Source organism: Neltuma alba, unplaced genomic scaffold, assembly GCF_004799145.2.
Source record: "Neltuma alba isolate B1F8T4 unplaced genomic scaffold, ASM479914v2 tig00013746_pilon, whole genome shotgun sequence".
NCBI lineage: Eukaryota > Viridiplantae > Streptophyta > Magnoliopsida > Fabales > Fabaceae > Neltuma > Neltuma alba.
The window spans coordinates 1-27,764 of record NW_021637886.1 but is presented as its reverse complement, the minus strand read 5'-3'; the positions used below and the strand labels follow the sequence as shown (position 1 = coordinate 27,764).

Genomic DNA, 27,764 nt, shown 5'->3' with positions numbered 1-27,764 from the left:
AGTTGTCAACTAGATCTTATATTAAGAAGCAGGTGTAATATTAATAAATAAAATTGTTACATGCACATACAAGCATGTCAAGACTACTTTTGTTATTATGCAGAGGGATTCCTTTCTAGCAGATCAATATTCACTAACGTGATTTTAAATAAGCACTAATATTGCCAAGCAAGCCAAGCCCAACTGTGTTTTGCGGGGAACATTATTGTCTTGTTGTTGCTTGTTCTGTGCGGCTCACTTGCAATGTTTCCTTGGTGAAGCCGACGTGGTCTGTTTAGCAGTAGGAGTCCAGAATCAGAGTATCCTCTCCTGATTGAACGGTTTGATTAAATTATTGCCAATGACCAATATGGGAACATGCCGAGGAGGAAGATGCTTAGATCTTGGGAAGTTGGGAGTTGACCTTATTCATATGTTTTACGGGTTGACTGCTGATAACTGGGCGTGACACTTGAAATACCAGCTAGAGATAGAATTGAAGTGAAAATAAAAGAGCTAAAAAATCTATAAGAAATTCATATGGATAGATGCCAACATATTGAGATTACAAGTGATATCAACTCGGTCATCTCCAATAAGAGAAAACTTCATGCTTTTTTTTTTTTTTTGCCATAAAAATTTCATGCTGTTGGATTATAAGATGATTGACAGTTGCTTGAATTTTTAATTTAAAAAGAGGGACAGACCTTGGGCAGCATAAGAAAAAAGAGGTGATTTATGATGAGAAAAGTTTTTTTTTTAAAAGAAAAGGTTTGAAATAAGTAGACTTTTTTCATAACAGAAGGTTGAATGCAGCAAGGAAAGAAGCAACGTCTCTGTGAGGATCTGGGCCAGGCTGGACTGTGGAGGGAGGGTCAAGTGCCATTGGAGCACCTTCTTCAATAAATGAAAAGCCTCTACAGCAATTCATCATCTTTTTTTTAAAAAGTCGACCTTTTTCCGCCCTGTTTCTCCTCCCACTAGTAAAGCCAACCCACCCCCAACCCCACTTTTTTCTCCCTTAATTAACAATTACAATAAATTCGCGTTGTTGCTTTTTTCCCAGTAATAAATATCAACGCAAAATGAAACAGGCATGACTTGTCCTTTTTAAAATTATTGTCGAGGGCTTCAAACTGAGGCTAATTCAAACAGCCACGCCACAAGAAACACGGGTGTCTTGTAGCACACAAGCATGCCGTAAAACTGGTGCCAATTGCGATTACTTTTTTAGTGTCTTCTCCACTCTTCTTCTATCTTCCCACTGTACAGCTTAGACAGTTCAGTGATCTAAACCACGAAAAACCCACCTACCAGGTACCAGCATATACTGTCACTCCCATTTTTGTACCCAAAAATATAAAGAAGCAGAAAGGAGAGGGAAGCTTTTTGGAAGATAATGCTTGCATCTGTAGCTGAACCAGAAGCAGAGGATGAGGAGCTCAACCTGAATCTCCTGTTCAATGGCAAACTCTAAGTTTATCTTCTTCTTCTTCCTCCTCCTCCTCCTTGTTGCCATTTCATCTGGAGGTAATTCCCGAGAAATCTTCATCCTTTTCTGTAATTTATCATTCCCTTGTTCTTAATTGCTTTCTGGGTTTCGCAGCTCGCCAAGATAACGTGCCATTTGTGGGTTTTAACATTGGTACTGACGTTTCGAATCTGCTTTCGCCGTCCGACCTCGTCGCCTTTCTTCAACTTCAGAAGATAACCCATGTTCGGCTGTACGATGCCGACCCCGACACCCTCAAAGCTTTGGCTAGAACTAATATTCGGGTCGTTGTCGGCGTACCCAACAACCAGCTCCTCGCAATCGGATCTTCCAACACCACTGCCATCTCCTGGATCAAGCGAAACATCGTCGCTTACTACCCCGCTACTCTCGTCACCGGAATTTCCGTCGGCGACGAGGTCCTGACTACCATACCCTCTTCGGCCCCCATTCTTCTTCCCGCGATTCAGTCCCTCTATGATGCCCTCGTCGCTTCGAATCTCCATAACCAGATCACGATTTCCACCCCTCACGCTGCTTCGATCATTTTGGATCCTTTTCCTCCGTCGCAAGCTTTCTTCAATCAAAGCCTCGTCTCTGTTATCCTTCCTCTGCTTCAGTTTCTTTCCAAGACCGGCTCGCCATTGATGATGAATTTGTACCCTTACTATGTGTTTATGCAGAACAGAAAGGTGGTTCCTCTGGACAATTCATTGTTTAAACCGTTGACGCCATCCAAGGAAATGGTCGACCCCAATACTCTGCTTCACTATACCAATGTTCTAGACGCCATGATTGACGCTGCTTATTTCTCCATGAAGAATTTGAATGTCACAGACGTGGTGGTTTTGGTCACAGAAACAGGGTGGCCTTCAAAGGGTGATTCCAAAGAACCTTACGCTACAAAAGACAACGCAGACACCTACAATTCCAACCTAATCAAGCATGTTTATGATCGTAGTGGGACCCCTTTACACCCAGAAACGACTTCAAGTGTGTATATATACGAATTGTTCAACGAAGATTTGAGGTCTCCACCGTTGTCGGAGGCGAATTGGGGCTTGTTTTACGGTAACACTACGCCGGCTTATCTGCTTCATGTGTCGGGAATTGGGTCTTTTCTGGCGAACGATACGACGAACCAGACATACTGTGTAGCCATGGATGGGGTTGATTCGAAGACATTGCAGGCGGCTCTGGATTGGGCGTGTGGACCTGGAAGAGCAAATTGCTCGGAGATACAACCTGGGGAAGCCTGTTATTATCCAAATAATGTGAAGAATCATGCTTCTTACGCGTTTGATAGCTATTATCAGAATCAAGGCAAGGCTGCTGGGTCCTGTGACTTCAAAGGAGTCGCCATGATCACAACCACTAACCCCGGTAAGTGATTCTTCAAGATCTCAACTTTCTTTGAATTTCGCTATCAAACTTGATCCTCAATCATAATGTCTTGTTAAAATGCTACTTGAGAGCTCATGATGAGTAATGACCCCAATACTTATTGCCAAAATCAGTTGCTCTCGTGGGACGAACATCACACCAATTGAAAGACAACATTGCTTAGTTCTAAAACTGAGCAACAAAATCGAACCTTTTCTAAAACTTGAAATTCATTTTACTTTGTGTTTGGGTTTGAAAAGGGATGTTAGTTAAAAGTTTATAGTAACTACGAAGTTTAATTTCTTCAAGCACCGACAGAATCTTGGAGAGGCACTCAAGTTTTGGTCCTACTATGATGTGAATATGGAAAATAAGAGAAGACTGATAATTGCACTGTCTTGTTGGATTACACTAGCAGAGATTCTTTACTGTGTTTTCTAGATTTCCTTCATTTAGTTGTCAGATTTTATGATATTAAATATTATTCACTTGCTGGCGGTATTGTTTCTTTCTTCCAACCCTGATACAAGTATCATATGCGTATGCCTACCTTACATGAGATAATGCGTGAATCATACCAAAATGGGCTCCACAGTTTTCAAATTTCTATGTTTTCCCTTTTGTTGTTACTGATCAAGTAATGTTTTCCCCCCCTTTTTAACTGTTCTTCTGGGGACTACCATTGCAGGTCACGGGAGCTGTCTATTTCCAGGAAGGTGAGAATCAACCATACTAATATAATGAATATGTAAATGAGATAAAATCTGTGTAGAGATTGATTGCTGTGTGATTGTGTATTATGCAGTAAAACTTTGACGAACAAGACAAAGCAAGTGGTGAACTCTACACAGTTGAGCAGTGGAGGAAATAGGTTAAGAAGCTTTAGGAGTATCAGATTAAGTGCTATTAAACAAGGCTTGCACATTTTCTTGGTTTTTGTACTTCCCACTTTCTTCTTATTATTCCTTTTGTAATGTGCCAATCAGAGCGCCAAATAATTCAATTTCTTTTTTAGGGCTAGAGTTATTGAGAGTAATAATTTTTGTAGGCCGAAACATAGATTTTCCTGGGGGTTTGGAGAGTAGGGTCAGTAATATATATGTTGTTGGGTTTTATTTAATTACCATGTGGATTTCTCTTATAGCATACCATGTAACATGAGACACGGACAATAATACGAAGGGCAGATTAACTTTCGGTTTATGATGTAGTGCTCCTCTGGTTCTTAATTAAAAATTTAATTAACTGATTTAAGTAGATTAAGAATTCTAGTTAAATTAGTTAACATGAGACTTGGCTATCTTACACACCAAACATTCTTAATTTTCAAAACTACAACAATAACAATGGTATTTATCAAATCTATATGATGACTCACCAGCAAACAAGCCCGTTGCACATACTTCCCACTCTGAACTTTATATTTCTGTAATCATTACATTGCAATAATAAGTAAAGTGATCGAAATGAACGGGTTTGCTTCACCTTAAATCAAATAAAGGTAAAAAGAGAAGATATTGAGATGACCGATCACTTGCTTTATTTCTTAAAAAAACTGTGCTTTTGTGTGTTGGGTAAAAAGAACGGGTGATATGCTGTTGAACCATCAATCCAAAAGAATAAAGCTTTTCCTCCCCTGAAAAGATGCTAAAAAGACATCCTCACGATAATAACCAATTGATATGCTTGTGGGTGTGATATTATTATTTATTAATATAAAATTAAATAAGTCAAACTCAAACAAATTTTTTCATTATTTGTGTTGGGACAATAATAAGTACTTGACCAGGGAAAACATTGGAACATACTTTTTCCCCGTTAATGGGGTGTACTAGTCGGTGATTTAAAAAAAAGAAAAGAAATATTAGTCTTAAGCGCCACACAACTCAAATTATTAAAAAAAGGTGGTTTAAAATTATCAAAATACTCCCATGTTTCATACGCCTCCGGTCCTTATTATAAGACCCAATTTGACTTTTTATTTGGTCCTAATTATAAGACCCAATCCATTTTCTCTCTTATATTTATGTATTTTTTTTCCAAGATAATCCTTCTAATAATGATAGTTTTAGCCAATATACTTAATTAGCAAAGATATTTTAGGAATAACAACACTTATTTATTATAAATAACCAACTTAACTTACTTCCTTAATCTCCTCAAATAAGTCAATTGGGTCTTATAATTAGGACCGGGGGAGTATCATTTAATTATAAATGGTTCATGTCATAGAAATATCTAAGAATCAAACACAACCACCCACTCACCCCCCCCCCAAGACAAAAAGACCAAAAAAAAAAAGGGAAGGATCCCCGTTGCTCTCAACCACCGTAAGGACTAAGGATGATAACTCTTTTTTTTTTTTTTGGGGTTGTGACCATGCAAAAGAATCGTACTTGGTTCCGCATAAAAACCATTGACAATATTCGAAGTTCTTAATAAGTGGGATCATATTCGAACTAGGGTCCAAAACAAAAAAAGAAAGGATCACATTCGAACAAGTTTAGCACTAGCTGAACCGGTGAATCCAATAATTTTTTTAAATAAACCAAAACAACTAGCATTAGCTGAACGCAATGATTTTGTTTTTTTTACTAGAAACTGCCAGAACGAGTCTTGGCATGGAACAATAATAGAATTGAGATTCATTGACCAGAATGATGCACGGGGATTAGATTCTTATTTTACAAAAATGGTTAATGTTCAAATATTAAAAAACTATTCACAACAAATATTTCCGATTAGCTTCCTTGCGAGCAAGAAATAAATTCTTTCTCCGTCCCCGATGTTTTTATGTTTGGAAAATGCCGAGTAATTACCATAACCACGATGTCTCTAACGTTAATATCAAACAATAGGTCCGTTTGCACCGGCGATTAGAAAAGTAGCTTTTGAAAAAGTGAAGTTGGGTAAAAGTTAAATTAGATAAGCTAAAATGTGATTGGATTGGAGTTCAGAGAAACTAGTTTGAAAAATGAAATTGATAAAAAGTTGTTTGGGTTATGATTAGGTAAAAGTAAGTTTGTTTATAAAATTATCAAAATAGCTATGAGTTTTAATAAATAATAAAACATTATTAAAAAATAATTTTTCCAAATTATTTATAAGCTCATGTTGATCTCATATATTTTCTTTTATTATTTGTTATTTATTATAAGGATATATTTGAAAATAAAAATATATTTCTAGGAGTATATTTAAAAACGAAAGTATATTTTTAACTTATTTATTACTTTCAACTAATTTTAATTGATTTTTTGTTATCTACAAATTAGTTATTTGAGGCTTATAATAAGAAACAAGAGGGTGTTTGGCTCCTTTAAAAAGTGCTTTAAAAAAATACTTTTTCTCAAATCAAGATAAACTCTTTCATATATTTACTTCGTATATTATAAAAGCATTTTTAAAATCATGATTTTAACTCTATCCAAACACCCCCAAATAAAATAATAAATTTCTTATTCTCTCTCTATGTTTCAAAAGTTATAAGTCATAAGCTATAAATTATAAATTGTTAATTTTAGCTTATAATTTATTGTAGCTTTTCATACAAAAACCAAATTGTTCAATTGCTAAGCCAAACAGCACAAATTCTTCAATTGGGCTTATGCTTTTTTAAAAAAATCCTTGTTGCCCTCCCAACGCTTGGCCAAACAGGCCGAATATCTAATTAGATAATGCTGTAATTGTCTATTACCATTGGCGTATGAACAGTCATGCAATCAATCCTCAGAATTTTTAACACTCACCTTTCCTCCAGCAAGTTTGCGCATTTTGACGTTACAAAAGGCGGGGGTAAGTAGAGCCGTAGCGGTAATTCAACTTTGCGTCTATACAAAGAAATTTGGTAAACCAACTTCAGTTTGTAAGTTTCCTAGTAGAGCAAGAAGGGAGGGGCGTAACAATGACCGTTTATTTAGAAAGCAGCAATAATCTTCTCTTCACAGGATCCTTGCTACAATCGAACATTGCAAGAAAGAGAACTCCTCTAAAAATATACATAAACAGATAACCCAATTTCTTTCGCTAAATTTGAGTCAAAACTTGCCCTTCCCACATCATCACAAGTCACCAAAAATTCTGAATGGACGATCATGAATGCTATACGAGGTAAACTTGTCCACATACTTTTGCTTGAATTGAAAACCCAAACAATCAACGGTTTATTGATTGCTTGATTTATATTTCATCATCGCAGGGCATTGACGAAGGCCAACAATGAATCAACGTCTCTCTTCTCAGAAGGATATTTAATTGGCCGAGAAGAATGTTTTGGGAAGAACAGTATCGTGGGAAAGCTTCCTAGATCCAATTGTTGTTTTGCAAAATCCTTGTGCTCTCCATCTGATCTGAACTTACCAACCTTAATCCCTGATCCTTCTAGCTTATCAGCCAAGTCAACATAAGATTCCTCCATGGCCTGTCAAAATTCGGGAAAAAAAACTATCAGGTGATGAATGCTTCATTCTAATTTCTAAAACAACCCGTGTAAGATAGATTTTAATATAATGGAATGTTTTGGGAACAAAGTATACCTGGCAGAAGGGGCACCATGGTGCATAAAGCACAACAAGCCATGGCTCTTTTCGGTTCTCCAATTTGACCAGATTCTCAATTCCAGTCCTGCTCAAGTTGACCACACTCTGGGAGTTAAAAATGTCACCCACCGTGGCATTTGCATGGGCAGTGCCATTTTCATTCCCACCATGGTGGGCAGCATCTTCCTGTTTGATATTTCCTTTGTGAAGACCACACTCCTTGGCTTTGGCATCTTCCCACCACCATCTTCCCTCCCTTTCATGTTGCCCGGGTAAAACTGGCCTTGTGCATGGCTCACAACCAATTGAAACGTATCCTTGTGAATGCAATGCATTAACAGGCACATTCATGGTCCTAAGGAAGTTCCATATGTCATGACCTTTCACGTTAGCCACTGGGTTCCACTTTACCAGGCTACCGATTCCACCATCCAGACCTTCGAAAACTGGATCAACCTGAACAACAGGGATCTCGGACCTTGTTCCGGGAGATTGATCTTTCCTCTGCCCAGTGATCCATGCCCTGAGGCCCTTAAGGGCCCTCCTCAAGGGTCTTACTTTCCTCACTCGGCAGCACTCTTGGTGCCCATCCTCATAGAATGAGAAGAGTCCCTTACTTCTTACTAATGCCTGAACCTCAACGGCATCAGGGAACATGTACTCGATATGAATATTATAATGCTTCTCAACTGCATCAAAGAGCCTATAAGTTTCTGGGTTTAGTCTCCCGGTATCCAGACTGAACACCCTAAAGGGGCGACCCGTTAAATGGGCGTACTCAATTAAAGCTACGTCTTCAGCACCACTGCAAAAGCAAAGCTTATCATTACAATCTAGATAAAAGATTGGGAGATTCTGTAATTACATGGATTTATAAGCATCTGCGGGGTTCAAACAGTAACCACATATTTGTTTGGAAACAGAAGACAAGATATGGATCTTAGGTAGATATGAAACTACTTCATGGAAAAGAGATAAATCATTCACCAAGAAAAAGTTGCGCATTTTTATCTCAATTTTGACTAAGATCAGTTGTTGTCAGTAGAATTTAGATCGCAAGAAAGAATTTTTATTAGCGTGGCTACTTCAACAAGGTAGCAAGTTTGGACTTTAACTGTCATGAAAGATAACGTATAAAGTTAATTTTCAGAAGGAATTGACATGATCAGAGCGCAGAACAAAAAACGACATTATTCATCAAGAGACGGACAATTTTTGGAAAAGTCACACTTGAAAGGATCGTAATAGCTACCTGAAAGCAATAGCTATATCGTTGCCAAATTGTTCCAAGGCCTTATCCATTATCTCAAGAGGGGAAGCATTTTCAAGGTCTGAAGCCAATTGCTCATAATCTAACTCTACTTGCTCATCTACCTCTGCAAATCACGCAGAGAAAATCGTCAGCACATTCAAATTGGTTAAAGCTGGTTTCCACAAGCAATCATCTCCCGTAAAGAATAAAATTTTCATTGAAAATTACGAATAAATTTACACCACAAGACAAGTACCAGGAGCAAAGGTAGCTGCTGCTAGGGGCACAACTGAATCCTTCCGTTGAGGTTCAGCGCATACGGGTTTCACCAGGCCGTGCCTGTGCGACAAATTCACAGCACCGGATGAAGCATGTGGTTTATCCAAAATATGAAAGGAGCCAAATTGCGAGGCTGAAAATGAAAATTAACGCATTAGAACCCAACATTACGCATCTAACCTATAAAAACTTACAACACTAAGGAGCGATTGATTCCGAAAATGACGAAAAATGATTCAAACCTTTAAGGTCAGAGGAAGAACTGAAACGCGGGAAACTGGAATTAGAAACCGCGGTTGAAGAAGAAGAGGTAACAGCAAGCGCCATGATTAGAGACCTTTGGAATCTAAAGCAACTAATTGCAATTAGTGTTCTTGGCAATGAGCGGCAAGGGCGGGTGTCTATAAAAAGGAGGAGGAGAGCAAACTCGGCCAAGAGGAAGTTTGAGGTTCATTGAACCTGGACGCAATTTTGGGATAGATGCTTGCGCTCACGTGGCGATGGGGCATTGGTTGAGAGGAAACCCATGGCTCATGGCTTCCGTCAGGTCAGGTCAGGCGGCGAGGTTTGAGGCTGCAAGAGCCGCTCTCTCGTTTCCCGGATTCTTCTACGGTGCTGCACCCTCCTTTATTAATCAGATGTTGATTGATTGATGATTGATGATAATTTTTTAATGTTAGAGAGAATTATTAAGAATGATTTCTTTTTGGGAATAAGATGAAGAGTTAAATAATATTATACGTGACTATAATTTGAAAAACCCTCCCTCATGTTCTTAACCTGATGAGTGAAGTATTCTATTTTATTTTAAATATAATATCTTAATTTATTTTTTGTTAAATAAAATTTATCATATTTATCATATTTATTATTTTAAACTAATTTATTTAACTTATAAATGGACATAAAATTTAATGTTATATATTATCTTCCATTCTTAATATAAGAGCTATTTTGACTTTTAATTTAGTTTTAAATATAATACATAATCAATTTTGTCTCTTATATATATATATATTTTAAGGTAGCCTTTAGAATTGTTGCATATGTTAAAAGTTTTGTAGTAGTGCTATCTAATATGTTTGATTAGTAAAGATATTTTAGAAAAGACAATACTTATTTATTATAAATAACTAACTTAACTAACTTTATTAATCTGTTCAAATTAGTCAGCCAACTCTTATATTAAAGTTTCGAGATAATATTATTTTAGAAATGTTACATTTATTAATCTATTCAAATTAATTAAATAGTTGTAATATTAAAAATTAAATGTTAGTAGTATAACATTAGCCAAGAGAGGAGGTAATTTTATGATAACAATAAATGAGAGTTAATTGTTATGTTAGAGATCAAGAGTGGCGAGAAATAATGATGGTTTTACCCCGATCCTAAATATAATAGCTAATTGACTAATTTGAATATATTAAAAAAATAAGTTAAGTTAGTTATTTATAATAAATAGGAATCAAATTTATTGACTAAAACTATCATTATTAAAAAAATTATTTTTAAAAAAAATAAATTAAAATATTATATTTAAAAAAAATAAAAATTAGTATATTAAAAAGTGATGGCAGTATAGGCCAAGTGTGGTTGTGTTGCAATCCATTTCATATATTTTTTTGACTTTCTCCGTCCTTTTTGTTGGAAGCTTATGATCATCTTGTGGTTCAAAGAAGCACGGGTCGCCGACACCGACGGCCTCAAATTCTACGCTTTCCTTATTTCGCGTAATTCAAACTGATAGTTCATTTTTTTGGTGAAAATTGATAGTTAAGTTTTCCTCGTAGAGTAAAATGAATATGTTTTAGTATAAACAAGAGTTGGCGATAAATACGTATATTCAAGAACAAAATGGACAGAATTTAAAATGGAAGGAAGACGTGTGATGATCATTGAAAATCACTGGCCAAAAAAATCATTTGAAAATAAATGACAAAATAATTTGGCAAAATGACCTAATTTTGATAAATTTATTATTGAATAATATTTTTCCTAAGCACTGGCGACGGCGGCTGATGGTAAAAGTTTGTTTTTTTAATGCAAAGGTAGTTAGATTATTTCAAAAAAGTTAATTTCACAAAAATTTTATAAGCTTTATTAGAATTAGGCTATTTGGCGAGATCATTTTGTCATTTACTCATATATTTTTCTCCCCATCTAGAAGGAGAATAACCGCGAACAAGAATGAGGATAAAGAAAAAGCTTTTTTGTTGTTTTTTAAATGTAGATAATCTCATTTAAAATATTACTCCCTCTGTTCCTTATTATAAGAGACATTTGATGCTTATGGCATGTTCCTATATATAAGAGACACTTACAAGTTGTCTCTACTTTTTTGTGTTGATTTACTATTTTACCCATATTTTATCTCCAACTCACACTCTTTCTCCCTCCTCACACTTCTCTTTCTTTGAATAATTTAATTTTTCTCTCTCATACTCTCTCTCTTTATTAATGAGGGTATTTTTGGAAAAAAATTATACTTTTTACACATTAATTGTTCTTAACTAATTTTAACTGTTTTTTTGATCAACGTATTTCGGTTATTTGTCTCTTATAATAAGAAACGGAGGGAGTATTAGTTACTAAATATAAGGGCTTTTCATTTAGACAAAAAAGATTTAACCTTTGGAAAAACCCTCAGGTGAAAAAGTACTAAAAAAAAAAAGAAGAAGAAAGAAAAAAACCCTTGAAGAGCCCAGAGGGCGGACAAAGACACTTGCACAAGCGACAAAATTCCTTGTTTTTTTTTTGGTGATGAAAGCGACAAAATTCTTAGATCCCCCAAAAACTCAACTCGCTCACAAGAGAACATGCCAGTAATTGCGATTCCATTCTCCCTTGTTGCTTTCAACTTTCCACTTGTTTTCCAAAAATATACTGGCTCTGGTTTTTAATATGAGATTCTGTTTGATTTTTATTTTGATCCTAAATATAAGAGTTTAATCTATTTTATTTCTCATATTTATTTATTTTTTCTAAGGTAGTCATTCTAATAATTATAGTTCTAGCCAATATAATTGATTAGTAAGGATATTTTAGGAAAAACAACACATATTTATTATAAATAACTAACTTAACTTCTTTCCTTAATCTCCACAAATTAGTCAATTGGATCTTATAATTAGGATTGGAGGTAGTATAAAATTCTTCTACTATTATATCTTCACCTGAATATGTTTGATTAGCTTATTCATTATATCATATCAATGGCAAATTATTGCCTTTAAGATTCCTAACACATTAACACCTATTAAGTTGTAGGGATATTTTAATTGTTGATATTTACTTACCCCATTCTTAATATCAGAACTAAATAAAAAGTTTATAAATATTAAAAAAATTAGTTAAACTGATTATTTGTAACAAATATATTAAAACTATTCTCTTGAATTATGTGGATCGAAACAGCATCTTGATTGATATTCCCCTTATGCGCACAACCAACAGGTATACTTTACACACACAAAAATATAAATTTAAGATGCAAAGTAAATTGAGATCCTATTGTTTAGAATTAAGGTGAATTCCTTATCCGGCTCCTATACTTAGAATCATAGGTAGTATTAATCTTTTTTCTTGCACCACCGTGACCTTTCGTTTAAAAAAATAATAATTCCTTACATAGTAATTTGAAATTAATAACTTTTGATTTAGCATATAAGATTTACAATAAACAATTACAAATAGTGTGACTTGTTTTCAAGCATCCCCTTCTCAAATTAATGTAACAAGAAAAGTGATCAAGATTCAAACGTTAGGAGTTCCAACTAAGCGTTATTTTTTATTAATCGTTAATTGTCATTCCAACAACTGTCTTGGCCGCAAAAGTTACAATAATTGTTGGGCGAGAAGAATGGTCATGTACAACTACAAAACTACCATAATATTTGGTGGCACAAAAAAAAAACTATTAAACATTTACCATTACATATTAAATGAATCAGATTCCTTAGAACAAATACGGGTCATAAGAAAAAGAAAGAACCCAATAAGGAGGAATTTTAAATAAAAAAAAAAGGTTCTCGAGACAAACATTGATAGCGAAACAACTGTTCCAAAGATTCTATTTTAGTTGATCCCATAACAAGAAAAATCTGTTTTACACACATTCCTCCGATTCTAAATATAAAACTGTATATAAGAGTTTTATATTTAGGACTGAAAAAATACATTGATTGATTATTAGGAGAATCGCAAAAGAAGCTTAAGATTATTAAATCTCAAATTAGGTCTGGTCATAATAACACGTTTTTGAAAAAATTCTTTATTTGTGATTTAGTTTGTGGATTCTCCCTTGATTATTTGATTAATATAATTAAATGCTGTTATAAAAATATTACCATGATGAACATTCATGTTGGTCACTTGCGTTTTTTTCTTCTTGTTTCCATTTTTTTTACGCTGAGAGTTAAAATATCAAGTAGATGGAAATTAAAATTCCCCGATTGCAACCATTATTTATTGAAAATATATGTATTATCCTACAAATGAAGTTTGGTTTAGCGACTGAAGCCAAGTTCTTATAGGAATTTAAAAATCTAAATCAATGCTCTAAATTAAAAGCCATATGTATAAACTTTCTACCTTCTGTATCAGCTTTGACGCCTTGGATTACAACTATGATGATGCCCCGAAGACAAAGCAGAAAGCAGCTCCACAAGGGACTATGAAGAAACTGGAAAACTCTGTAAGGGTATTGGTTCCACTTCACTCTGATTCAGAAACATCTGATGGTAATGGCTTTTGCCCCAGATCAGTAAAATTTACAGCATATACTTCTTCTACTCCTTGTTCAGGCATTCAGCCTCAATCATACTGTATCCATAGGATAACAACCAAGAACACGAAGAAAACTTGCAAATTCCTGAAATAAAAAAAAATACGACCATTTAAGTTACAGATTAAGTTAATATAGTCACATTTCAAGACTGACAGGAACTAATTGCAGTTAAAAGTTACCACTTAAATCATTCAATGATTATGTTTTCTGTTTTACATAGATGGAGCACAAGAATTTAACATAGCAAAAAAGTTACAGCTTTGCAGAGCTTTTTCAGCTGTCATGCTGATTGCTGATTCCTGATTCCTCAGCAACAACTTACCACATGCTTTTGGTTCAAGCATGAAGCAGGAGTTTTAATCTGTCAGTTTCTGTGATTGTGAATCTCTGGTTTAACCATAAACTTCGTCAAATTGAACGCTACAACCTTGGAAGATAAGAGGCAGACAAATTTATTCTCTACGTTATATGTTAGTCAAGGACATCCAGCACTTGCACCATTAATACCCGAAAATGGGAGGACATACAGGAGTAAATATAGATAATTCTTGATCAATTAAAAGTCAAATATCCTCACCCAGGTTTAAGAGGGGTGATAGGATTGCAAAGAGTAGACCACAAAGTAAATTTCATGGACAAGCTGAAAAGTTTTGGCAATTGGAATGGAATGTAGAAAAATGACAAGATTTGACATAAATGATACAAGTCCCTACATGAAACCAAAAATGAATTCTGAGCCTCCAGGATATAAAAGGCTGACCTGTAATTGTCCTAAAGCAAATTGTGCACGAGGTTCTGCCATAGAAGCTTCAAAGTCGATGTAGAAGAGGTAGTCAAAGTACCTGCCACCAAAAAAGTTGAATCATATACCAGAATCATTAGATCATATTCATAAAGTAAGACCAATGCCCAGTCTCTTAACACTTATTTCTTTCATATTTCTGAACCAAGTAGTTAGAAATATAATTTTTCCACCCAAGAGTAAACCCTTGTTATCGTTACAATCTAGTATTTGAGTAAATAAAGTGACCTAATGATCTACAAATCATGAACTCCCTCAAATTCCTTCCATCTCAAGTTATATAGTCCACCTCATCCTCCCATTTTGTCTTCATAAAGGCTGGTCGGTTATGCATCACTAATCACTGCATCTGAACTCAAAATCTAAATACTTAATTCTACTGTCAAAAATCAAAATTATGGGGCAAAAATCTACTACTAACCTGGCTCTTCCTTGATTTGAATCATCAACCACCCTCAATGGACGTTGCAGCTGTGGACGACTCTCTATCTGAAATTACACCAGGAACATGTGTAACTGGAGTGAATGAGTGTTTCAAAACTGAAGCTCAAAATAGGAAAACCAGTTTTTATATGGCTCACCTTTGATAAATTAATGTCCCTCAAAGCAAAAACTGCCAAAGCTTTGAAAAGGACACCAGGACCTTCTTCCAGACTGAAAACAATACTAGTCTGAAGGGGAAGAAGTCATGAATTCATCAGGAAGTTCGTATAAATGCACATATCAAAAACTAATTCTCTTACCTTATGTCTGTCAGTTCCTGGAATTACAGGCTCCCTTGCAAGGATCAGAAAACGTGAAATATTATCATCATCATCCTAGATAGACGGCAAATTGTCAGCACTCAGTTCAATTTTTGACCTCGCTACTACTAAACATGTTTTTAATAAAAATTAGGAAAAACACAACTTTTAGTCCTTAAAGTTTTAGCGAATTAGCCATTTAGCCTTTGTGTTTTAATTGGCATTAATCTGATCCCTATGGCAGTATGGCTTCAAAATATCAAATAAATGGTCCTCATGCTTTATAAGTCACAACTCAAAAATATACTTTCCGATTTATGATACATGCCACAATTTGATTATTCTGGTTGAGATATTTAAGTATTCCACAAACAATCAACAAATTTTATATCAAGATGATTCCGAAATTGAAAAATTCAATGGAGAAAAAGGATCAGCAAAAAAAAAAAGGGAGGCAAAATTAAGAAGAAATTGGGCTTCCTTTTCCCTGGTGCTTCAGTTCTTGAGAATATAAGCTTCCATGATGACAGGGAGAAAACGGAAGGATGATTAGGTATTGGCAAAACGGCACCAAAAAAATTGAAATAGAACGTTAAGTAGTTCCATAATTAAAATGTAAATGCTATGCCAAAGGATGAATGCCATGTTATCAACTTCCTTGCAGAACCCAACCCAATAGTGGGAAAATTATAATGTCTTGTTCATTCCAGATGGGCAAGTGTGATGATAGCTCGTTTTAAGAGATCACAAACAGCATGTAGAAAACAATTAAATAATTAAATCGCATCCAGTTAAATTATAAGCTAGAAACACAAACGATAGTTTTGAATATTTTCCATGAAGAGCCAACTGCCAAATCAAGTTCAAATGATATGGCATCTAATACACTTGTATGCAAAAAAAGCATGTTCTAATGTAAGAAAAGCATCCCTTCAGACCATACATTCTGGGAGCCTGCTCTTCCAAAACCTGTAAATAAAGTCTAACCTGGACATTTTCTGCAAGAATGTTTAGGCCATAAAGTTTGGCAGCTCTGGCACTTGCAATAGCTCCAGTGTCTCTAATTCCATTGGAGGCCACTGTCTGTTCAAGCATCCTAAGTGTTAGGTCATATTGTCCTATAATACGGGTAATTTTTGCTTTCAATGGCCCATAAAAAATTTTGGTATTGTACCCGAGCAGCCCCAGCTGTATCAGGTGAACCAACTTTGATAACATGTAAGTTGTTAAGCATCACCTCGCATTGAGCCAGAGCCTGCATGCCAGGGAAAAAATGCCTAAAAATTGAAATACCTATACTCGAGTATTTTGTTATCAACAGAAAAGGTAATCTCTTTTCACAATAAAATTGGCTGTTTAAAAGTCTGTGAACCATAGACCTTGTTTAGAAATGAAACACTGAGATTGGCAAGTATTTCAATTGAAAAATTACTATCACGCAGAAGAACAATGAAGAAAACCTAATTGATCTAATCCAATAAACTGTACTACTTGATATAGCTGGGATCTTAAAGCATGAAACTAGGTGCCCCTACAGTGTGATCAAAATAGGAAGCATTATGCATGGTCAAGTCCCACTCTATCAAATGGAAAAGAAAGGGGGATATAGTGAAAATAACAGCTAACCTGAGGATGACTCACAACACGTTTGAGCTCCTCCGTTTTCACACCAGGCAAGCCTAAGAGGCAGTGATTAACTTGCAACTGCACCTCTCCAACAATGTGCAGCCTATGGCGAAGAAGCAAATCATAATTACGGTGGATGCTTCCACCAACAGAATTTTCAATGGGTAGAACAGCTTTATCCACTATCCATAACTCAACTGCCTGCAGAAAGGAATATAATATCAATACAACAACAGTGATTAGTAAGGGTATCAATTAGAGAGATAGAGAAATAAGGAACAAGTATGAAAACCTTGAATGCAACTTCAAATTCATCACAAGGAACAGTCTCACATTTTGGATATGCCTTCAAAGCTGCATCCTCACTATATGCCCCAGGAAGACCCTAAATGAAGCATTTGCCAAGTTAGCAATGGTTGCAATAATGACATGGATCTTCTAATTGAAAAGGAATTAGCGAGCATAATATACATACCTGATATGCAACACGCACCTTTGATCCATCACTTGGAGAAGAAGAAACGTCATTAGCTGTCAATGGCTCTGCAAATAGAGTAATTCCATGATCATTCACAAGGTAAGCCACAACAAGGAAATTGTTCAAATCACTTATTGGTAGCACAGCATGTGTATACTGTATTCATTATTATACAATCATTTTGTTACTGTGCATGCATGCATGACTGCATGGTGATTAGTGAATTTAGATAATTAGGGCATAAAACTGTAGACTCACATGATTTCTAAACCTATTCATTTAACTTCAAAAATCAAGCTTGACGAAACCTGGCATAATCCAAATTACATATTACATGGAGAATACAATTGTAGTTAGCCAAAGTATCCCATAATCGATTGGTTGCATGGGCTCAAAGATTATAAAACTGAAATTTGCCACTGTGATCAAATTCATAACTTAAAACAACAATGAGCTGAGTTGATCCTATTGCATCTTGTCAAGAACTTTGACAGCAACTATGAGGAAAATCCAGATAGCATAACCATTATGACTCAGATTACCAAAATGAATCCACAAGCAATGTAAATGGTTAAACATGAACAAAATTTAGTGTTGTACAACACACTAAATGTTTCGGATAAAGAATTTGTGTTTGGTTGTGGCATGTATCTTTGTCTATCATATACAAGAAGAAAAAATAGCATCACAACAAAGCTTTCTTTTTGGTTTAGTTTTCGCTTCCAAATACTTGATTCAACAGACGATGAAGGAACGTAGCAGAACAACAAAGAATAAGTGGGAGAGAGAGCACAAAGTTAAGAACATGAGGCATTAGGCCACCCCCCACCCACCCGGTTGGGGAAAAAAAAAACAGATTTTCAATATTCCTGTCCCTTAAAGTCCCATCTGCATGATTCAGATCTTCTTTTAGTCAGAAGGACTTTTCTTCCATCATCATATGTCAGTTATCAACAGATAAAGAGATGAGGAAAAAGTCATCAGCTGAGAGCATGCAAGAGGGTTGAAAGAAAACTACAATTAGTTATCTACGTGCAACATTATTACTCTTGCATGGGTTTTTGTCAATGATCACCTCAGTTCAAAAGATTATGCTGTTAAAAAAGGTGCAAACGAAGAATACCTCGCAATACCTTAGGCTAAAACTCAATGAGGGCAAGCGATGATAGAACCCCTGGTCAGTTGCTCATAAGGCTCTAATACCATATAGTACTTCAATTAAAAGTTTAAATTGTTCGGTGGAGGGCTATAAATAGTTTTACTATAATCAAACAATTTAAACCACAGGAAAGTCCTCGAATATCCTTATAAGAGAATTTAGAGGTTAAAATAAGTTCACTAGCAAAAGGAATCAGTTCAATGCTGGTACCATGCGAATATCCTATGGGCGAACATATTCATGCGATTAAACATGACATGCTTTGACGTCCTAAGGAATTCCTTCATTCAAGCACAAAATTATATGCAAAACGAAAACTATTTTTCACAATGGTCCCCAAATGTTAATTCCAGATATGCTGGCCAATATTCGTGGCTGTCCATGAAGAACGAGGAATCAGAAAAATCATTCTCTGCACGCCATTAAAGCTTGAAAATTGGAATTGCTAAAGCTCATTGTAGGAAACACCGAACAGATATAACTCACTAGGAAGCAGGTTTAAATCCTTGTGAAACCCCTTGGAGTCATTTTCATGAGCCCCATCACTGGGCCCAGAAATTTTAACCACCGGCATAGTTGGCTTCTCATCTTCAACAGGAGTCGTAGCTCTCTGAGCTAAAACAGCCAAACAACAGCATTCCCATTTGCGGCATTTCCCAAAGTCACCTCTCAAATTCACAATCTGTCCAGAATTACCCGAATGGGAATTTGCAACACCCAATTGAGTAGCTTGAGAACAACTCCAGATGGAAACACCCTTCAGAGCCATGAGAAAATTCAGCCTGCGAAGCCTTACAACAAGGTCCCAGGGAAGTCAGCAAAGTCTAAATCCATAAAAACGTCTGTAGTAGGTGAAGAATTAGTAGGTGAGATTCGGTAATTCTCAGCATGACATTGTCAAGGAATTGGAGAAGCAAGATAATGGTGGCGTTTGGACCCCACTTTAAGTAACGTAAGTCAGGAGGAACAAGTTTCTGGGAATTTGACAATGAGATCGAACATCGTTCCTGGGGATAAAAGAATAGAAATTTATTAGCAGGGGAGAGAAAAAATCAGGCAGATGAACAAAATGTAAGCTAGTCAGCCATACAAGTTTTCTTGAACGAGAAGAATGTAACGGGAGCTGTTTTGTGCTTTGGAGTGGGAGAGACAGACACACAAACAGATCGATGGAAGGCAAGAGGCAAGTAATGAATTTCAGTGGGGGAGGGAGAGTAATCTGAGTCGTTGAAACTAACTTAGAATGTTACTCACTCGATCCTTTTATTTCTATAAGATGTTTTGTTGTAATAAGGGATATTTTTCATTTTTCTCCCAACCAGATTCTTTTTGCCCAGTCCTAATCAATTAATGAAGACTTATTTCTAAACTATAATTAATGTTTCTACAACTTCCTAGGAGCTAGGGGTAAAATGATTTGACTGTGAAAAATACGATACAACCATGGGGAAAAAAGTTTTAGGAGACTTCTTATAAAATTGAATTAGACAGAAGAGATATTTAATAATAAAAGTTGTCTTAATCTGGCAAGAAAAATAAAAACTTGTTTTAAAAAAATTATACAAAATATTTTTTTGTTATGATTCATGCATTAATTATACCCTTCTCTAGGACTTGAATGCACAACTTATAATTAAAAAAAAGGCATTTAGTGTTTTTTTTTTTTTTGACCGGAAAGGCATTTAGTGTTTGTTAGGCTACAAAATCTCCACATATATACACGTCGTGATTTATTGGGTAAGAATGGTTTGTTATGGTTTAATCTAAATTTTGGCCCAAAAAAAAGATATAACTTTCAATATATAAGTTATTCTAGCAAAATATATATAAATATATACTCCTATGATCATAGTCACTTTTAACATATTTCATATAACAAAAACCTTAAACTTTATTAATTTTAATTTAAAATTCAATAAATTTTTAACTTTATCTTTATTTAATATATATTATACATCATATAAACAAAATCAACATCATAATAAATAAAAGGTAAAATTATATATCCATACAAAAAAAATTTCTTAATGCGCTATAAACAGGACAAAAAAATATTTTGTCTCTCTACCTTATAAATAGGACCAGAAGAGTAGTATGTAATTTTCTTTCTCACGAATAGTATCTCCAACAATTTAAATTATTCAATTATAGGATCTTTTAAAATACTACCTCCAGTTGTAATATAAAAGTTAGTTGACTAATTTGAGTAGATTAAAAAAATAAATTAAGTTAGTTATTTGTAAAAAAAAAAGTGTTATTTTTCATAAAATATCTTTGCTAGTCAAATTTATTGGCTAAAATTATCATTATTATAAGAACTATCTTAAAAAAAATATATTAGTATAAAAGATAAAGTGAATTGAAATCTTATATCTAGAATCAAAATAAAAATTAAATAATATTTTATATTAAGGATTAATATAATACTTTTTTCCCTCTCTCTAGAGAGAGAGCACAGGTCCAAAAGTATTAATTTGGAATGCACTAATTTCAGGAAAAACGGCGAGCTATAAATGGGGCTCCTCTGTCCAGCAACTAGCAACTTCCTTAGCATGTACTTATCTGATTCTATTTATAAAGTATTTTTAATATGTTTTATATAGACTGAAAAAAACTTTAAATTTTATTAGTTCTTATTTAAAATTTAATAACTTTTCAACTTTATCCTTATTTAATATACATTATACCTCATGTAAATCAAATTAACATAATAATAAATAAGAAATAAAATTGTACATCAATATAAAAAATTTCTCTTAGTATTCTATAAATAAGATAAAAAACATTTTCTTTTTTTATCCTATAAATAGGACTAGAGGAGTAGTACTATAAAGGATAAACTGAATAAAAACCATAATTTTTTTAAGTATGCCCAACGACAAATTTTGCCAATGTTTTATTCAGCGAGGAGTCGAATGGCTGGCGAGAATGGACAAGGATAAATTCTTTAAAAGAAAATTAAGAGCATTTTAATAGATATACACTAAGTATATTTAGAGTCAAAAGACTTTTTTTTTAAAAAAAAAAAACTTTTAATGGGCAAAAGAACCTTTTAGAACGAAATCTGACGTTGAAGATAATTCATTAAAGTAGAGTATTTCTATATTCGCCGCGACACGCATCTACATATGTTTTCAAAATTATTTTATGTAATTATTAAAACAAATTTTTTTTAATTGGAAAACAACTTTTGTTAAACCATTCCAGATGTGCTTGCAAAAACCTCGTTGGTAAGTTCAGCATATGAAAATGTATCGGCTAAATAAACTATTACTCCCTCCCGTAATCGTTATAATTTTCAAATAACTAATTTATGAATAATAAATAATTAGTTAAAGTTAGTTAAAAATAATAAATAAGTTAGAAATATACTTTTGTTTTTAAATATACCTTTATAATAAATAAGAAAAACGATAAAAAAATGTGTAAAAAATATTATAAGAAAGAAATAATTAAGGACAATATTTAAAATATATATATTAAATATTAAAACAAATCTAAATTAAAACTTATAAAATAGACCAAATTTAAAGCTTATAAATAGCACAGGAGTGAATATTATTATTGTTGTTGTTATAACTCAAGTCACATATTTTTTATTGATGAAATAAAAAATATAACTTATAAGTTGCACGAGCTTGACCCTTTTTGAAGCTTTTTAATCCTTAGCTTGAAATTTTTTTTCCCTTTTCCATGTAATACATATGTTAGGCAAAATAACTTGCTGGTGATAATCGCACTGAATGCCTACTCTGAACCGGAAAAAAAAATTGCACTGAATAAAATGCACTTGATTCCATTAAACAAAATTGATTGTTTGGAACCATACACCTCAAGTTAAGTTAGAAAAGTTATATATATATATATTAAAAAAAAAAAGTATGAACGAAACCATCTCAATTAGACAACACACGTCACAATGCTAAAGTAATGCATGACTTGTGAGATTCAGTTCCCCAAAAAAATGACAATAACGTGCCGTTCTCCAAATTTGCTAGTGGTGGTAGGTAAGGGATGTGGCTCACCATAGAAAAAGAACAGAAATATTATATTCCTCCGTGCAAAGCGTAGAAATTAATTAACTAATTTAAATAAATTAAAATTATTATTTAAATTAGTCAACATAATACTTTTTTTCTAAAAACCCTAAATATTTTTTTTAATTCTTTCCCTCTTCTCATATTTGATTATTACTAAGAGAATATCAATAAAATTAATTTTAAAAAATTAATAAATATATAAAATAGGTTTTACATATAAGACTAATATCAACTCCCTAATTATCCACGGGTGCTTTCTTTGAATTGTCTAATAATATATATGTGTGTGTGTATGTATATTCTATGAAGGTGGGTTAAAATATTAAAATAAATACATTTTTATGTTGATGTAAAATTATATGTTCACCTAAAAAATTTAATGATGTACTAACTTCTAAATAGAATTAAAAATAAAATCCACCCTATCAGAGTCACGAATAAAAATATATGAGAAATATTATTTGAAAGGGTGGCTCTTTTTTTATCCTGTCGTTTTGTTTGTAACCTGGTTCAAATCCTCTCGAGGTTGCTTATATTTGTTTGTTTTATTAATGCTGAGCAATAGTAATTAACAATGATGGTCTGGAGATGGCGATCTACTTAAAGTGTTAATGATGGGCCTAATCATGCATTTTATGCAAGGGAATGATGAAAAGTGAATTTTTACAATGGAGGGATTCAAATCAACCCAATGAACCTTTCAATATTAGAAAAGCAAAGAAGTCTAATTCAAGAAATGGACACCTCACAAGTGTCTCTCACATTAGCTTCATGATTTTAGATTGATGGGTTCAACGAAAATGCCATATTTCCCACATTTGCTATTGGGACGTGACTCGTACTTCATTTTCTCCCTTTTCATATTAATAATCCTATCTTAAATTTTAATAACTTTTCAACTTTATTTATATTCAATATACACTTTACCAAAGTAAAAAGTTTACACAAAAATAAATGGATGACAAGAGTGTACATGCAAATAAAAATATTTAATTATGTGACTCGGAAATATGGAAAAAAAATTCTTTTTTTGTCTTATAGATAGGGCTAAAAAAATATAGGATATGATAGTTTGAAAATTACAGTATTATTCAAAACGGGAACGGCAAGTATCATTGTAAGTTTTCGTGTAGATTGGTATAGGGTTTAAAGCAAAGCTCACCATTTACACGTCGCGAATGATGAGTTGCCAAGATATTTGAAGTTTAAGTGTTCTGCTTCGAGATCATTTTGGATATCTAAACGGACAAAAGAGTGGGTTGAGTGTCTTGTGATGTGCGGCAACCTTAAAATAGTTGAAAGGTTCACCTACATCATCCACTTGGCAATTAAAAAGGATCAATCACCTCATAGCCTCTCAGAGGAATCAAATTACACTCATTACGTTTCTCCTCTAACAAGATAAAATGACCTGTTTTATACAAATCAAAACTAATTACTCCTCTAATTCTAAATACTCCTCCGGTCCTTATTATAAGACCCCATTTGACTTTTTATTTGGTCCTAATTATAAGACCCCAATCCATTTTGTCTCTTATATTTATGCATTTTTTTTCCAAGATAATCCTTCTAATAATGATAGTTTTAGCCAATATACTTAATTAGCAAGGATATTTTAGGAATGACAACACTTATTTATTATAAATAACCAACTTAACTTACTTCCTTAATCTCCTCAAATAAGTCAATTGGGTCTTATAATTAGGACCGGAGGAGTATTAAAATTAGACTAGCAGAGACAGGAGCCGAGGATGAAGAAGCATAAACCTTTTTTTAAAATAAAAAAATTTAAATGAAGTGGGTTTTGTTGAGGACCAATGATATGCTTTTAAACATAGAAAGCATTTATAGGAGAATTTATAGATTACCCACTAACAAGATTTTCATATTGACAGCAAAATTCAAACTTACGATGTTATAGGTTATAAACTGATTCTTTGCTAACTAGATTAACTTTTTTTCTTGTACAAAAATTGGTGTAGCAGTATAAGCTACAACAGATCACTTTGTTATCCCAAAAAAAGAGAGAGAATTCGTGGTTCGTGACCCGCCAAAGCCCAGGGTGGCTTTGGGCTCAGTTTTCACCCACCACTTTGTTGGGCTTCATTTTCTGGGTCTTTTGAGCCCAACTTCAATCTCCTATCTCCGTCTTCCTCAAGGCCCCACCAAGAAGCTTGCGTGGGAGACAGGTTTTTACCATGGAGCGATTGAGCCGAGTAACTCTAAAATTTCAAAAGGAATCTTCAGCAAGCCCTCTTTTCCAACTAAGATGATTCATAAGAAAACGTATGAATCAGTTAAAATACCAGCTAATGCTCCACTCAAAAGCATAAAGCGAGAGTAAAAGATTCATATCTCCGAACCTGGGGACATTAGCTGTTATAATATCCACAAATGGGCCCCCTGTTAAGTCGTCAAGAAATTATGCCTCCGGTGAATTTATTTTTTCCCAGTTCATAATGTGGCTTCTCTGACGTATAAATAATCCAAGGGCATGGATCTATCTGACCTAAACATAAATGTTGGGATGGAATGGTGCGTAGGCTTTTTCAGAAGGACTGTGAATGATTGAGACTGAGACTGAGATTGAGGAGAGTAAAAGAAGCTTCTGGGAGTACCTCAAAAGCAGTATCGATCAAAGTTAAAGAAAAGTTAAAATATGGGAATGTCCCACGTATATTTGTTTGGTCTCCTCCATGGATCTTTCTTACCCTCAACGATACAATTCCATTCAAACAAGTCTGAAGAGAAAGTCACAGTCTCAGACCGGCTCTCTTCAAGTAAAGCTATGTGTTTATTTTCCATACCCTCACTTTAATTTCTCCCCACTCTCCCTGCTTTGTCTTTCAACTTCATCCATCCTTCAAAAGCAGATTTCTTGCTCCACCTTTCTTTATACATACCCTCACCAACAAGATGCAGTCAAAATTTAAAAATAAGGAGGATTAAAAGTAAAATGGATTAATTATAGTTTGTCCTCATTTTGATCTTGATATGTATAGGTTTAAATTATAGGTTTTGGTTTTGCAATAGGTAAAATGGTCCAGATACTCATTAAAATATATGGACTAATATTTTAGAGGGAATGAAATTTGAGAAATAAAAACTTATAACTTGACACAACATGGAACGAAAAGAAAATGAGAATAAATTATGAAGACCAAATATTTATTCACCCAATTATAATATGAAAATGATATGAATTTGGAACCCTGAAGTACATGGGGGAAAAATGGTAAAATTGTAGTTTGGTTGGTTGAATCCAAACATAGGCCGACCGAATAGTCCGGGAATCAAGTAACTGGTAATGCCAGTGAGCCTTATTTTCACCCATTTGCCCATTTCTGGGCCAATTGCAAGCAAACTCACCACCTTGATGGGCCACACTGGGTAAACCAGAGAATCCATCCGCCCGTCCACGTGTCCCTCTTCTATTTGACGCCTCACAAGTCACAAGAATGACCCTTTGAGCAAAACAAAGCAATCTTGCAGTCTCCTCCCACGTCATCCCACCATGCAACCCTTGAGGACACGCTGTGCTTTTCAAGAATGGATCGCCCTGTGCTCAGGGAAGCCATCTTATGCCGATGTGCTACAATAAATAAATAAATAAATAAAACATCCTAACTATCTGGGCAGAATAAATAAAATTTTCTAAGTAATTAATCAAACTTATGTAATTAAATTTTTTATCAAAAATAATTCCAATGTTTTATGAAAAAACAACTAATTTTAGCTAAATTCATTAATTTTTATTTATAATTGATAGAAGGGAGTATGGTGTAAGAATGATGAGAGAGACGTTGGGTACGAAGATATTTTGGCAGAGGAATTAAATTAACATAAAAAAAAAAAAAGCTGGAAAGCATGTGTTATGAGTAAAAGAAGAACCGGAGGGGGGCAGGTGGCGACAAAGAATGGGGTATACCCCGTATCATTTGTTTGTGAAAATGGTAACAGTTTTCCACTGTTGTGTATAAGAGGGCCCCCATTTTGGACATCCAACTTACCCCTCTTCGTTTCTTCACTTCCTTCGTTATAAGCCTCTGCTCTGTGTAAATAATTATTGTTGTTATTATTATTATTATTTAAAAATTTAAAAATAAAAAATAAAAGCGTCTTCTCTGCTCTGCTCTTTGTTGCTCTCTCTCTCTCTCAAATCTGCGTTGGACCTATCAACATTCTCTTTTTCGATTTTTTTCCACTTTTGACCACATCTCCATCCTTGTTATTTCCTCGCCAACGCTGATATCACATTATGACCCCTCTATTTTAAAATAATAAAAAATCAACCCCTACATTCTTTGCTTGTTCCATTTCCATTCCACGTTGTAAGAGCTAAGGGCTCCACTTTCACTTCTGTGGATAACAGGAATTATATTGGAAAATTTGATCCAAATATAAAGATCTCTGGGAAAACTAGAAAGGAATAGTGGATCCAGAGAAGATATTGACATTGGTTTGGTGACAAAAGGATAAACAATTTAATGTAAACCTAACCCTATCTTAGTGGGCCCCACCCAAAGAAAAAATCATAGCCCGATCTTCATTATCTAAATCTAGGGAAGAATATCTTCTTACACTAATTTTTTTTTCCTTTTCAAAATAATTATCACGATTCAAGTGAATTATGCTCTAGCATTCTCGGATTAAATTAGAGTAGCTCTCTTGATAATATTTTTTATATTCACAAATTTGAACCCGAGACTTCACGATTAAAGGTGCTAAACCCATGTACTAGAATCAAGCTGCTACATCCTTTCAATTTTTCATTTTCTTTTTGTTAGGCTCTTTGCCTAGTACACAAGTCACTACTAGCCTTTTTTCTTTTTTGGCCTGAATGAGTCACTAGTTTCGGGGCTTGCATTTCACTTGTAATTTATTAGGCATTCCGAGTTCAACCATTCCCGATGCATATATCCTAGGTGCTTCCATTCTATATCTCCAGACTCAAAAAATAAGGTAAATTTTTAAAATGAATTTTTTTATAAGATAATATTTATTTTTGTCTAAATATTTAATGAGTTTTTTTAATTTTATTCCAATACATTTTCTTTATTCTTAATTCATTGATTACATTTTTTTACCTATTCTCTTCATTAATAAAGGTATATTAGGAAAAATAAATATATGCCTGACATATTTATTGTTTTACATTGATTTTAATTAATTTCTTGATAAATGTGATAAATAAAGTTTAGCTT

The 27,764-nt window shown here is 34.1% G+C and overlaps 3 protein-coding genes across 4 annotated transcripts; 1 reads left to right on the top strand and 2 right to left on the bottom strand.

Moving 5' to 3' along the window:
• The first annotated feature begins 1,104 nt into the window (after positions 1-1,104).
• LOC114739040 (glucan endo-1,3-beta-glucosidase 1-like) lies at positions 1,105-4,057 on the top strand. 2 transcript variants are annotated; one of them, XM_028927107.1, is made up of 5 exons: positions 1,113-1,179; positions 1,297-1,509; positions 1,586-2,854; positions 3,543-3,570; positions 3,660-4,057. In XM_028927107.1, the coding sequence occupies exons 2-5, from the start codon at positions 1,443-1,445 to the stop codon at positions 3,826-3,828; spliced, it is 1,533 nt and encodes a 510-aa protein (XP_028782940.1). In that variant the 5' UTR covers positions 1,113-1,179; positions 1,297-1,442; the 3' UTR covers positions 3,829-4,057. The 2 variants fall into 2 exon arrangements, with proteins under 2 accessions (XP_028782939.1, XP_028782940.1); XM_028927106.1 differs by having other exon boundaries at positions 1,105-1,509.
• Positions 4,058-6,566: 2,509 nt separating this feature from the next.
• On the bottom strand, positions 6,567-9,314 carry LOC114739036 (5'-adenylylsulfate reductase 3, chloroplastic). The gene is made up of 5 exons (XM_028927102.1): positions 9,166-9,314; positions 8,901-9,056; positions 8,645-8,768; positions 7,390-8,197; positions 6,567-7,274 (listed from the first exon to the last, which is right to left on the bottom strand). The coding sequence occupies exons 1-5, from the start codon at positions 9,248-9,250 to the stop codon at positions 7,044-7,046; spliced, it is 1,404 nt and encodes a 467-aa protein (XP_028782935.1). The 5' UTR covers positions 9,251-9,314; the 3' UTR covers positions 6,567-7,043.
• Positions 9,315-13,679: 4,365 nt separating this feature from the next.
• On the bottom strand, positions 13,680-19,343 carry LOC114739037 (arogenate dehydratase/prephenate dehydratase 1, chloroplastic). The gene is made up of 11 exons (XM_028927103.1): positions 19,007-19,343; positions 17,359-17,426; positions 17,176-17,268; positions 16,884-17,084; positions 16,432-16,512; positions 16,245-16,340; positions 15,258-15,332; positions 15,096-15,185; positions 14,936-15,003; positions 14,473-14,554; positions 13,680-13,796 (listed from the first exon to the last, which is right to left on the bottom strand). The coding sequence occupies exons 1-11, from the start codon at positions 19,287-19,289 to the stop codon at positions 13,743-13,745; spliced, it is 1,191 nt and encodes a 396-aa protein (XP_028782936.1). The 5' UTR covers positions 19,290-19,343; the 3' UTR covers positions 13,680-13,742.
• Positions 19,344-27,764: the final 8,421 nt, after the last annotated feature.

What these genes read in the sequence shown, in the direction of transcription:
- LOC114739037 (XM_028927103.1), bottom strand. Translation starts at nt 19,289, where the DNA reads ATGGCTCTGAAGGGTGTTTCCATCTGGAGTTGTTCTCAAGCTACTCAA. An exon ending in GTGTTGTGAGTCATCCTCAG is followed by an intron (nt 16,513 to 16,883) that starts GTTAGCTGTTAT and finishes CCTGGCATGCAG; the next exon opens with GCTCTGGCTCAATGCGAGGT. An exon ending in CAGGAACTGACAGACATAAG is followed by an intron (nt 15,186 to 15,257) that starts GTAAGAGAATTA and finishes CTTCCCCTTCAG; the next exon opens with ACTAGTATTGTTTTCAGTCT.
- LOC114739040 (XM_028927106.1), top strand. Translation starts at nt 1,443, where the DNA reads ATGGCAAACTCTAAGTTTATCTTCTTCTTCTTCCTCCTCCTCCTCCTT. An exon ending in GATCACAACCACTAACCCCG is followed by an intron (nt 2,855 to 3,542) that starts GTAAGTGATTCT and finishes CTACCATTGCAG; the next exon opens with GTCACGGGAGCTGTCTATTT. An exon ending in AGCTGTCTATTTCCAGGAAG is followed by an intron (nt 3,571 to 3,659) that starts GTGAGAATCAAC and finishes TGTATTATGCAG; the next exon opens with TAAAACTTTGACGAACAAGA.
- LOC114739036 (XM_028927102.1), bottom strand. Translation starts at nt 9,250, where the DNA reads ATGGCGCTTGCTGTTACCTCTTCTTCTTCAACCGCGGTTTCTAATTCC. An exon ending in AGCAGCTACCTTTGCTCCTG is followed by an intron (nt 8,769 to 8,900) that starts GTACTTGTCTTG and finishes CGTGATTTGCAG; the next exon opens with AGGTAGATGAGCAAGTAGAG. An exon ending in GATATAGCTATTGCTTTCAG is followed by an intron (nt 8,198 to 8,644) that starts GTAGCTATTACG and finishes TTGCTTTTGCAG; the next exon opens with TGGTGCTGAAGACGTAGCTT.